The 12,847-nt window shown below is 36.8% G+C and overlaps 1 protein-coding gene across 2 annotated transcripts in view; it reads left to right on the top strand.

The window, feature by feature from the left end:
• Positions 1-2,696, top strand: part of SEC23A (SEC23 homolog A, COPII coat complex component) — a 59,534-nt gene extending 56,838 nt beyond the window's left edge. For both annotated transcript variants that reach the window (XM_043921483.1, XM_043921484.1), the window contains exon 20: positions 1,303-2,696. In XM_043921483.1, the coding sequence (XP_043777418.1) occupies positions 1,303-1,392 (90 nt within the window). In that variant the 3' untranslated portion in view covers positions 1,393-2,696. The remainder of the gene's footprint in view (positions 1-1,302) is intronic.
• The last annotated feature ends 10,151 nt before the right edge of the window (positions 2,697-12,847 follow it).

Below are 12,847 nucleotides of genomic sequence, written 5' to 3'. Positions count from 1 at the left end.
TTTAGACTTTTATATATACCTATAAATAAATTGGATATCAGGTGAAGAATTTAAAAATCCAGATATAAAATACTCCGGGAAACTTTCTTGCTACAATAAAATTTCATTATTAGTGGATTGGATTACTAAGATCATTTCATCAACACAGTTTTTATTAAAATAGAAGTCAGGAATTTTCCCTAACTCTTGTTAGTTACATAGAACCCACAAGAATCAATGAAAATGACTTGAATGAAAATATATGTGTGTTTTATTTAAAACATGATATAAATTCTCTTCCTTCCAGCTGGCAGTTCTGCTAAAATATGTGTAATTGAAATTTTATTTTAGTAAACAGGCAGCAATGAGGGAGGGTTAACATCTTAGTAGAGATAAAAGCACCAATGCATTCAAGACAAATTAACACGTTACTACTTTAAAGACTAAATTGGATATGGAGCTGTTCTAATGCCAACTGATGAATTGCAGTACAAATCTGACTCTCACCTCTTGGGGTTAGTGCAGACCCCAAAAATTAAAGGACATGGTCCACCCAAGACCTACCCTACTTCAGATGCCAGCCAAAAGTCGAATCCCAGGTTACCCACATTTCCGACCAGCTGGCTCAAATCTGTGTGTAGGGGTGGTGAGAAAGGGAGAGTGGTCGGATGGGAGATGGGTCGGTGGGGTGGATGAGGGGTTCCCACGACCCCCATCAGGTTTGGAAATTCCCTGGAACAACTCACAGAGCTCAGAAAAGCACTGTATTTATGATGACAGTTTTATTATAAAACTGATAATAATTCCTTTTCCCATGGAATTGGGGTTTGTCACCCTCCCAGCTGATGTATTAATGTATTTATTCCTCAAATAGGAATCTCCACTTGGCTTTGGTATCCAGTGGGTTTTTTTTTTTTTCTTTTGCCTTTGTATGATTGATTGAAAATCTAGCCGCACCCCCCCCACACCATCCCTTCCTCCCTGGAGGTCAGGCTATCTTAAAGCCCAGCCATCTAATTACATGGTTGATCTTTCTGGTGACTGGTCCCTATCCTGAGTCATCTCATCTCACAGCATAAACTCTAGTGTGATCTGAAGGGCTCATGAATAACAGATGCTGCTGTCAGGTAATTCCAAGGATGTAGTCTCCCTCTCAGGAATCTGGGACAAAGACCGGTCAGATTTTTTATTATACAAGAACATAGACATTATTCTCCTTAAAATGATTTCCTTGTCTATTTTTTTCTTTTACACATTTGCTTATACATTTTAAGGTATCATCCTGTGTTTTTAATTATAGAAAATATCTTCCTTTTCTTCTAGGAGTCTGGAGCACCGATTCTCACAGATGATGTTAGTTTGCAAGTGTTTATGGATCACTTGAAAAAACTTGCTGTGTCGAGTGCTGCTTGATGTGCTGAACTTATTAAGATTGAGAAGATGAAATAGTATTTGTTTCTTTTTTTCTCTTCTTTTCAGTTAATCTGTGGAAATCAACAGAGAGATCTCTGTAGACTCTTTTTGTATTAGTATGGTTTGAGACAGCATTTGGAAAAATGTTCATGTTTGTAGATTAAGCTAGAATATAAGAGCAATACGAACAAATTTGTTTTCCTTGCCACAGTATTATAACTGGTTTTAGAAATTTGAGGTCTTTATAACTTAATTATGTTAAAAAGTAAAAATAGTCTGCCTTGCACTACAGGGATATAACTCATTTGTATGTTTGCAGACAAATTCAAAGTGGCACTGAGTGTTCCTGACTCTTTGAAAACTTGTTTCTTAATTTTAACCAGAAAGTAAACAAAATCATCAACAGTAATGATAAATGTGAACATTTTTGCCTATTCATTGAATATTTTTCCATGATATTCAGCACTTATGTATACACTTCTGTACTTACTCTGTTAAGGCAGATTTATTTTTATGATGACTTGTTTAGGAATTATTTGACTTTATATATGGTAATTTTCATGAAGATAATTTAATGTTTTTGGTCATTTGAAAAAAATAGTTTAGAGGTGAAAGTTTTTTTGGGTGACAATTCCATAACTGATAACATGTGAAATTCCCACAAAGGACCCAACTATGTGATTAAACATATTTTTTTTAATAAAGGGAAATAGAAAAGAAATAGTTTCGTCACAGTATGTTTTAGAAAGGCTTTGCAGTAAAAAGACTATTGTAACTTCTAAACCAAATTTAATATTCATTGCATGCTTTTGTTTTTCTGAGGTAAGTTTTATATTATATCCTTCAGTATTTTAAACTCTTGGGAGTTTACACACTACTTTCTGTTTTTGCTTCCATTTTGTGAACTGTATTAAGTTGTAGTCCTTATTGAAACAGTATTATCTAATATTTTGTTGAATTTTATCATGTGATGATGCTCAGTTCTCTCTTGATTTATTCATTAGTATCATTCACTTTTACCTTTTAAAGTTTACTTGTAGCAGATGTTTACATTGCTAAAGCCAGATATGTTTGACGATGAAATTTACATCAAGTACTGCAATAAAAGGTGGTGCTACTATATGGGCTTAGAAGGACTGTGCAGTGATTGTATTTGCATGAACACAATCATTTGATGGTAAAACAGATACTTTAAATGAATTGTTTATATGTTTTATTTGATTAGAGTAAATAAATTGCTCTGTTCCATTTTATTTGAACTGTGATAGGTCTAAATACCAATAAAATAACACATTTTCTCTGTTTTCCCGCTTATTTTGAAATCTAGTAAGCCTGAAAAGCCTAGTATAAAATTAGAGCATTTATAAAACCTGCTATTGATGGATTAAAAAGTCACTTATTAAAAAAAAATAACAGCTTTATTGAGTTTTAATTCACCTCACACAATTCACTAGTTTTTAAATATTCATGGAGTTGTGTAGCTATAACCATAATCAATTTTAGAGCATTTTCATCCCCCAAATAGTTATTTGTTTTTGCTGTCAGGCCCTGAGAAGAGTCCCTGTGATGATGATACATGTTTGGTTGGTCTGGCCCCTTTAACTTGGGTCCTTCAAGAATGTATTGTTATTTCTTCTCTTGAGTGATGAATTGGTTCTTACCCCTAAACTGTCCTCATTACAGCTGAGAGAACTAAAGTGTTAATACCTCTGTATTTAAGGGGTAAGGATGAACAAATATATCATCATATCCTTTTAACTTACCATTTGAAAGAAATCACCTGGATTATTTTTTAGCTATTACTGAATTGCTAGCTATTTAAATAGACTTGAAGGAAGAAATGTTAACCCTTTCTGTGAATTTAGAGTGGGTAGTCAATATTTGCTAAATCATGAGCAGCACTGAGAAGCTTTGGTGTGTCCAGAACTGTTTGCGAATTCATTCTTGAACCTACTTACCCTTGGTGCCCTTATCTCTAAAAATGAATTTAGATCTCATCTATGCACAGTTATAGTTTGTTGTAACAGAATAAATTTATTCTTTTATTGGCTGATTGCAAAAGCGATCTGATATTTTCTCTATCCACTTCTTCACTTGATAAACTTCCGTCTCATATTTCCTAGCCCAGACTGCATGTGAGGAATGTGCTTGTTGTCCAGACCAGACCAGAAACCAAGGAACTATTTTCAACTCTTCGTCTCCTCAACATCTTTAGTAACCAGATTGTACCAATTCCAGCTCTTTAGTATCTCCCTAATCTGTTTTTTTTTTTTTTTTTAAGTTTAAGTGAAGTCGCTCAGTCATGTCCAACTCTTTGCAACCCCATGGACTGTAGCCTACCAGGCTCCTCCGTCCATGGAATTTTCCAGGCAAGAGTACTGTAGTGGGTTGCCATTTTCTTCTCCAGAGGATCTTCCCAACCCAGGGATCGAACCCGGGACTCCCACATTGCAGGCAGACGCTTTACCCTCTGAGCCACCAGGGAAGCCACTGTTCACTGTTCTCCATTTTACTGCTATTGTACCTTCGTCATATCTCACCTGGTTTGGTGAAATGGTTTTCTAACCAGTCTGCTTTCCCCAGTCTCTTTTTCTCCATCTCTTCAGTTCACTGAAACCTGGGTTATGATTATGTCACTCCCTCTGCCCTCCTAATAAAATCCAAGCACTTTGACCTGGTAACATTGTGTACTATATACCAAATCTATAGCTCTCCCTAGAAATAGTACAAAGGATGCAATTGAAAAGGTAGGGCAGGAGGGTGGTCTCTAGTTCTACCTAAGTTTTAGACTTAGGTGTGGTGTTTGGGGTCAGTACAATGATGGGAGCAGATGTGTTCTTTACTGGCTGCTACAGATTAAGTGCTGTGGCTTATTGCACTGGGCTTTAAAAAAATGAACATATTTTTTGTTATTTTTCAAGCAATACTGACCAATTAAGATTATTTGTTTTCTAATGTCTTATTTTCCCTGTTTCTGATGTACATGCATACATACTTCTTGTACTCTTATATACTTGGTTTGTATTCATCTTGAGCATTTTATCAAGTAATTTCAGAGATATTTCTATTTTTTGTTTGCTTTTTAATAGTCTATTTATACCTTCTCCTTTCCTATGTGCATTGTCCCTTTTTTGTTAAACATATTAAAACAAAAGCTTGTCTAAGTTTGACATATTATCTGGTGACTATAATAATAGGCATGCAATTTGCCTATTCAGTATGTAATACTGAAGTTGGAGAAGGGAATGGCAACCCACTCCAGTACTCTTGCCTGGAAAATCCCATGGACGAAGGAGCCTGGTAGGCTGCAGTCCATGGGGTCGCTAAGAGTCGGACGCAGCTGAGCGACTTCACTTTCACTTTCAGTTTCAAGCATTGGAGAAGGAAATGGCAACCTACTCCAATGTTCTTGCCTGGAGAATCCCAGGGATGGGGGAACCTGGTGGGCTGCCTTTATAGGGTCGCACAGAGTCGGACACGACTGAAGTGACTTAGCAGCAGCAATACTGAAGTTACATTGGTAAATCACATTTTTTCCTCCCTCATCCCTATCTATGGCTGATACTGAAATAAAGCCAAATTATTTGGGTTGAGAATGTGATACTTGGGAAATTGAGGATTTTTTTCCCTAAGTAAACATAGAAAAACATATATAGTAATTAATACTTCTGAAGTGTTTGGAAGATGGGTAGAAATATTAACTTTAGGCTTTGTTAAATCAACATGACATTAGCTATGTATTTTTAGAAGTTAAAGGTAACAAAGATAAAACCGGGATACATACTTTTTAAGCCAGATTTAATTTCCAAACCAGTGGAGGAAAAGAAGCAATAAAAGTAATTTGATGGATCAAGAAAAAGCAAGAAAGATTAGGAAGGCAGCAGGGCAAATGGGAAAGCATGGTAAAGGAACACAAAAAGGACGAAATAATGGATTAATACTTTTTTAGTGTATTTTATGAAAATGGAGAAATATCTACTAGCCTTTCACTATAATAAATAATAACATCACATGTACTGTTTTTGAACATTCTGCCAACGTGTCTTGGACTATAAAAACTGGTGTTTTCATATACCATACAGAGTATAGCCAGGTTGGTCATTCTTTATTCATAGTTGAGTGAATAACTGCTTTATTATTTAAAGCAACAGAAACACAAATAGGAAAATAAAGATAAGTTTCATAGATATTCATAAATATTCCATTTCATAATTCCTGGATTCTTAAAACTTTCTTCAGGATCTTTCCTAGTGGCTTTCAAAAACGCTTCTTGGACTAAAAAATTCCACTAATATATATAAACCAGAGAATTCAAGATAAATTCCTTTTAAATCTGATAAAAATCCTCCAAAATTTTTCTTTTGCAAAAATTGAGAGCAAATAGCTCAATGCTGATGAACATTGACATTATTTGATCCATTGATTTAGAACAAATGTCCATTTATGGTGAAAATGATCAAGGCATTTGAACATTGCTCTTTTAATTTCTTCTGATCATTTAAGACCAACATCTTTCTGTCGCTTTCCTGGCATTCTTCAAATTTGATTATTCAGTGTAAATGCATATCTTACATTTTTTGTCATTGCATAGCTGATAGTCTCTACAACTGCTGTGTGCTGCTCTTCACAATTTAAAAATGGAGGAGCAATTTAAAAAATGTTTTACTGTACACTGTTTAGTTCTGTTTAGACTGCAACTATTTTCATTTCCGATCAACCTCATCGAAAATTTTGCACCGAGGAAAATTTCTAAGTTGTGCCATTAATGTAATGTTTTATTTTCTTGGTCAGTCATTTAGTTTTAAAACAGTTCAAAAGAAAGTTTTAATTGTAAAGATACTAAAGCTCAGTAAAGGTTTCAATATGCACACTAAAATTCGCACTTACAAAAAAGATAACACTTCAAAGTTCACACTGTTTCACTGTTTTAAAATTTAACCACAAACAAAAACTCTGGGTGGCCATATAAAGACTGAGTGAATTGTTTCTTCACCTTTTAATTACCACTGTTTAATTGAATCTACTGTTTAAACACTAGGATACTTTGAACAATGGATATTGAAGACCAAAAAAAAAAAATCTCTTCAAGGGAGATGAAATGATTCAAAAACTGTTACTAACTTAACCTTCCAAAGGCAAGGGTGTCCTTATGTTGGGACTGGATTGTATGGGATTTCTCTGAATTAAGTTCTGAGTATGGGACAAACACAATGTTTATGAAAGGATAGGTAGTAACAAGGTAATAATCAGAAAGTTACACACATATTATAACTCAGGGATAGCCATAGCAATTGTATAGATTGTAGGCCAGTAAAAATTGTTTTAAGCTGGAGTATTTTATCATTGATATTATTTGGAATTGCTGGGATATGGCAATAAAACTCAAGCCAAGTGCTTTGACCTTGTTACACTGCTGTCTTGGAAACAAGGTTATTTTCTCATGAGTTATATAAGAAATTTCAATGAAAATTATAAAATATTTAGAATTGAACAATAAAAGTACTCTATCAAAACTTGTGGTATGGAAAAAAAGATTACTAGAGGGATATATTGTTTTAAAGGCAACTGGAGAAAAAAGATTGAAAAATAAATGAACTTTGTATTCAACTCAAGAAAATAAAAATGAACAACAAATCTAAGGAAAGAAGGAGAAAGGAAATAAAATAAGAATTTTAATGAGATAGAAAACAAATGGAGGAGATGCTTCATAAAACCAAAAAGATAATAAGCTTTGAAAGTCTTAAATGCACTTCAAAAGCAAAGAAGGAAATTGAATATCAGCTCATCTTCTGAATAGTTTTTTAATAGAAATCTTAAATGAACAATTATTCAAATTTTTTTGGTCCAGGCCATTTAAGAAGCATAATTGTTTAGTTTTTTAATTACCAAGTCATCTAAAATTAGTTCTCTAATGAATTTCAGGGAAACTTGATGTTAAAATCATATACTTACTCCTTATGAACATAGAAGTACTTATGAAGTTGAGAAATTACAGTTAAGAGTCCACTGAGATCGTTAAGTCCTATTTCCTTACCCAGTTCAAGAATTCCCTCACAATATCCCTGATGGTTGATTGACCTCTCTAGATCACTTGTAGTGACAGCTAAGACAGGAGAGCTGTAATTGCTGACCCCTACAAGTGACTTACACTTTTAAAGAAAAGATAGTGAACTGGGAAGGATTAATATGTGACATACCAAAAAGAAGCCTTGACCAGAATTTGATGGCGAACATTTAAATATGTTTTACACAACACATTCTGAGGACCATAACCACTGACCTACAAAGCCTTCTGGCCCTCTGATACTGTCCTTAAATGAGAGCGGGGCAGCCCGTAACGCAGGAAGTCTGTGCTAGTTTAGAAATACGCTTTCCAAGCAGGACATCATGTACCTACTTCCCAGCAGAGCCCTGTGTGTTTCCCAACTGCAGTAACCAGAGTACACTTCTAGGTAGAGACAAGGGCATGAAAAGCCGGGGGGTGCGAATCTGTTTCCTAGGGAAAATGTGGCCTGAGCTGCTGCTGGAAAGAATTCTATTTTCTGATCTTTGTCAAGATCTTGCTCAGCTGCCTTAACAGGGTGAAGCAGCCACAGAAGGATCCTATGTGTACATTTAAACTTGTCTGAGGACTGCACTGTTTGTTTTAGCAGAACAGGGAAATCCATAAAATCAACAATTTTTGTAGGGGTTAGACATTTTTCTAAGGATAACAAATCTGTAGGTTACTTAGGAGTTACAGTAAAGACATCACTTGAAGTGATAAGCGTTCTGATTGAAGAACCTCCAACGAGGGAGGATCACATTTCACTAGATGTACTGGTTTAGGGCTGATAGTTCCTGTCGTGAAGGCAATTTAAAAATAACTTAATCTGCAGAAAATTAATCTTCATAAAATCCTTGTGATGTTGATAGGTCAAGTATTTTGCCTGTTTGAAAACATCTGGGAAGAAAAATTCAACCGAGATGAGAGAATCATAGCACAGTGCTTCTCAAGCTTGACCAGGCATAGGAATCACCTGGTGATGATAAAATGCAGATTTTGACTAAGTGCTAACAAGGTAGGTGGGGAATACAGAGTCAGACACAGTCCTCCTCTGCTGAGCCCAGGTTATTCCATCCTATGTGATCTCTTGAAATGTATCATTCTAAAATTCTATTTTTAATGAGAACATTAAGCCAACTGATTTATCAAATATCCCATTTCAGCAAGTATTTCTATTAAAAAAGTTATTAAGTTACTGAAATATTAATGGGAGTACAGTATCATGTACCTGAAGAGAATGTGTTCATTGAATCTTGGGTTTTGGTAATACCTGGAATCAGCTTCTATATTTAGATAAAGGTGTTGAGAAAATAAGATTCTGAGTAATAGACTTTGGAATAGCTTTAATTATTTTAGGGAAGATGCATCCTATTTTTTAGGACTGTGAAAGCGAAGGCATGTTACGAAATGTTCTTCACTAGGTATATTTATTAGTTGCTTAGACAATTATTATGGGTTAGATAGACATGGATATCCGGTGGCTCAGACAATAATATGCCTGCAATGTGGGAGACCTGGGTTCAATTTCTGGGTCAGGAAGATACCCTGGAGAAGGGAATGGCAACCCACTCCAGTATTCTTGCCTGGGAAATCCCATGGACAGACAACCTGGCAGGTACAGTCTATGGGGTCACAAAGAGTCAGACATGACTGAGCAGTTAACACACTAGACAACCATTATGGGTTAGACAGACGTGGATATTCATGGAATTAGAAAAATAAATTCAACAGTCTGAACAGTCTTTACACCAACAGACTACTGTTCTGTGTATATTACATTGTCTCTTTTTTTAAAATTTTATTTCTTTAAATTTATTTTCAACTAGAGGATAACTGCTTTATAATATTGTGTTAGTTTCTACCATATATCAACACAAATCAGCCATAGGTATACTGATGTCCTCTCCCTCTTAAACCTCCCTCCCACCTCCCACTCTGTCATATATTTATTTACAGTAGTATTTTCAATTATGTTCACTTATTGAGTATCATACAGCTTTTGATGTGGCTTGTTGTAAATGACTCTAATAGTTTCCATTTGGAGTCTAAAGTCCAGCATGGTTTCAGGGAGCTCATGCTTTGTTATTGCAGGTTCTCTGGCAAGAACATTCACGGCGCCCATTGTGCTTACTCAGCCTCTATGGGAGACAGCTACATCTGCTTCTCCATCTGCACCTTTAAGTTTTAAGTCCATATGTCCATATCATTAGCTGTCCAGCTGTCTAATGAAGGAAATTAACTGGATTCAAACAAATCTCCACCTTGCTGCAAGACCTTCCACAAAACAATAGTTATGTGGAACGCTGCAAGGATTTCTTATGATTAAATAGATCATGAAACTGTGATGGCTGAAAAGAGATACGTTTAAACATGACCAGAGTTTACTTTTATTTATTAAGAATATAATAAAAAAATGTTTAATAATGAAGTAGCCATGCTACATGTTATATATGGCTCTGCACCCGTCATAGATAAAACCCACTCATAAATAAAATCTAAGGTTGCCACTACAGGGTAAGAAAACCAAATCCTTAACATGGTATTCTAGACATATTAATCAGCACGCCTATAACACTCAGCAAGTCCTCTGCTTGCAGCCCCTCTGCCGAGATAAGCAGTCAGTTCCAGTTTCTTCCTTAAACAAAGGCGTGGGATCATTTAAAGTCATCTCTAATCTGCAGACTGGCTGCTAACCTATAAAGTGATTTGGCATGAAAAAGTTTTCCCAGTAAAGATCAGTTCAGTTCAGTCACTCAGTCGTGTCCAACTCTTTGCGACCCCATGGACTGCAGCATGCCAGGCTTCCCTGTCCATCACCTACTCCTGGAGCTTGTTCAGACTCATGCCCATCGAGTTGATGGTGCCATTCAACCATTTCATCCTCTCTCATCCCCTTCTCCCATCCAACCATTTCATCCTCTGTCGTCCTCTTCTGCCTTTGATCTTTCCCAGCATCAGGGTCTTTTCCAATGAGTCAGTTCTTCGCATCAGGTGGCCAAAGTATTGGAGTTTCAGCTTCAGCATCAGTCCTTCCAATGAATATTCAGGACTGATTTCCTTTAGGATGGACTGGTTGGATCTCCTTGATGTCCAAGGGACTCTCAAGAGTCTTCTCCAACCCCACAGTTTAAAAGCATGCATTCTTTGCAGCTCAGCTATCTTTATAGTCCAACTCTCACATCCATACATGACTACTGGAAAAACCATTGCTTTGACTAGATGGACCTTTGTTGACACAGTAATGTCTCTGCTTTCTAATATGCTGTCTAGGTTGGTTATAGCTTTTCTTCCAAGGAGCAAGCGTAAGGATATCCCAGTAAGGATACTGGCAATTAATTAGACTATGTATACTTCCTTTTCTTCTAAAATTTGAATAGGAAAACTCAGAGAGCAGCAGCTCTTCTGTAATGAGAGGAAAAATGATAGAGAAGAAACAAAGAGTGGAAGAGGCACATTGATTGTAGAACCAGAGGGTGAAGGTTCATGAGCCGTGGCTGAGGGAGGGTTCCGAGATGCCCTTGAGCCTTGAAGCGTAGCTCTTTATGGAATCCTTTCAGCCTTACTCCCAAATTGTCGTTGTTGCTGTTTAGTTGCTCAGTTGTGTCCAACTCTTTGGAACCCTGTGGACTGTAGCACGCCAGGCTCCATGGGGATCTCCAGGCAAGAATACCGGAGTGGGTTGTCTCTTCCTTCTCTAGGGGATCTTACCAACCCAGGAATTGAACCCTTGTCTCCTGCGTTGCAGGCGGATTCTTGAACCAGTTGCAAATGTGCCCTTACATCAAATCCCCACTATTGAAAAAGAGTTAAACTTGTTGGTGAAACAATGGTCACAGTGACAATGATGATACTAACTTTTCACCTGGCTGTTGGAAGGAAAAGGGATTCAGCATTGAGAACACTAATCAGACAGTGAGGTATGTGGCACATTGGAGTCCCCGAAGATGCTTTATCTGCTCACTTGGAACAGATAAGGTTCACCTGGTTTGGGTGTCTTTCTAACACTATCTAAGAGGATCCCTAGCTTATAGCTTTCTGAAGACAACAAAAAATCTTAATATCGGTGAGTAATGGGAATTACACATGACTCACTCCACGTCTTTATAATTAGTGCATTGAATGAGCAGGGATCAGGGATCGTGAACCATAATTTTGAGAGCTACTGTATTTTTATCTCTGTCCCTTTAAACTTGTTCAATGTGTGTAATTTCCATTCATCAACGACTTGCGGAAGACCCTAGCAGGTTGATAATTTGGGCGTGACTTCTACCTAATAGATCTCTCTTAAGTCATAGACATAGTCCCACTTACCAATAGCCAGATTCTTGCTAGGTGGAAAGCATTCATCATTTCATTCACAGTTCTGCATGCAGTCTATCTTACAGCTCACGTTGTATTCTGCTATCTATGTTATCTTAGTCCAAGTCACTTGTTTCATATTTATCCACAAGAAGAGTATAAACTATACATACACAGAGAATTCCATTGTCAGTCTCTGGTTCTGCTCTCAGTGAAGCTTCCTAATCAGCCTGTCTTGGGAATAGTTCTATTCTCTGTATACTCTTTCCCCAGGACCTGGAGATTGCCTCCTGGGTCCGACCTGTTCACCTCTTCCTCCCCAACATTTGCTCTGTGATACACAATTCTCAATTTAGGACCTTTTATTCCAAGTCACAGGATTTGCTTATAAACAGCTCAGAGTAAACCCGAAGAGACAAATCTTTATCAATGAATTCTAGTGGAAGGCTACATTTGCCTCTCAAATGCTAGACAAGGCCATCTGTCTGTTTTTCCTGTTAGTGAAGGTGGTGATCTGAGGCGTGGCTTTGTGCAGAACATCGGTGGTTATGTTCTCCTCTGCCCACTGGGTCTGCTCTGCTGGTGGGCCTTCTCTGTGGGCTGTGACCATGGGAAGGGTGACTCAGTGGCGAGAGTCCCACCCTGGTGGGCGTCCATGCTGAAACTGGACACTCCTCTGTGCAAGTCTATGACACCTTGTCTAACACTTCGTGTAAGTGTTTCTCGGTAATTGTTGCTAAAAAATATCTCGGAGGTACTATCATTCACTCACTTTATATGCAATACTATGTAGGTTACATAAGTGCTGATAGACTAGATATGAAAATTATTTATAGAGCAGTGCCTTGTGCTAAAAATATCAGTTGCTGATGATTCTAGAAAGTTAGGAAAAGAACTAACCTACCAGTCAGATATATGCAGGGAGGGAGACATGAAGTATTTTATCGTTTATCCTTCCTGTAAAGAAAATTATAATTTCATTTCAAATAATCAATGAAAAATTTCTATGTGTTAGATGATTCATACATTAGAATATCTGTCCTTTATTTCTGACTTTTGTACTTAAATGAAATTAATACTAAAATATTTCTTGCCATGTCTTCTTTACTA

The sequence above is a fragment of the Cervus elaphus genome, chromosome 13 (assembly GCF_910594005.1).
Source record: "Cervus elaphus chromosome 13, mCerEla1.1, whole genome shotgun sequence".
Lineage (NCBI taxonomy): Eukaryota > Metazoa > Chordata > Mammalia > Artiodactyla > Cervidae > Cervus > Cervus elaphus.
This window is presented reverse-complemented; position numbering and strand designations above follow the sequence as displayed.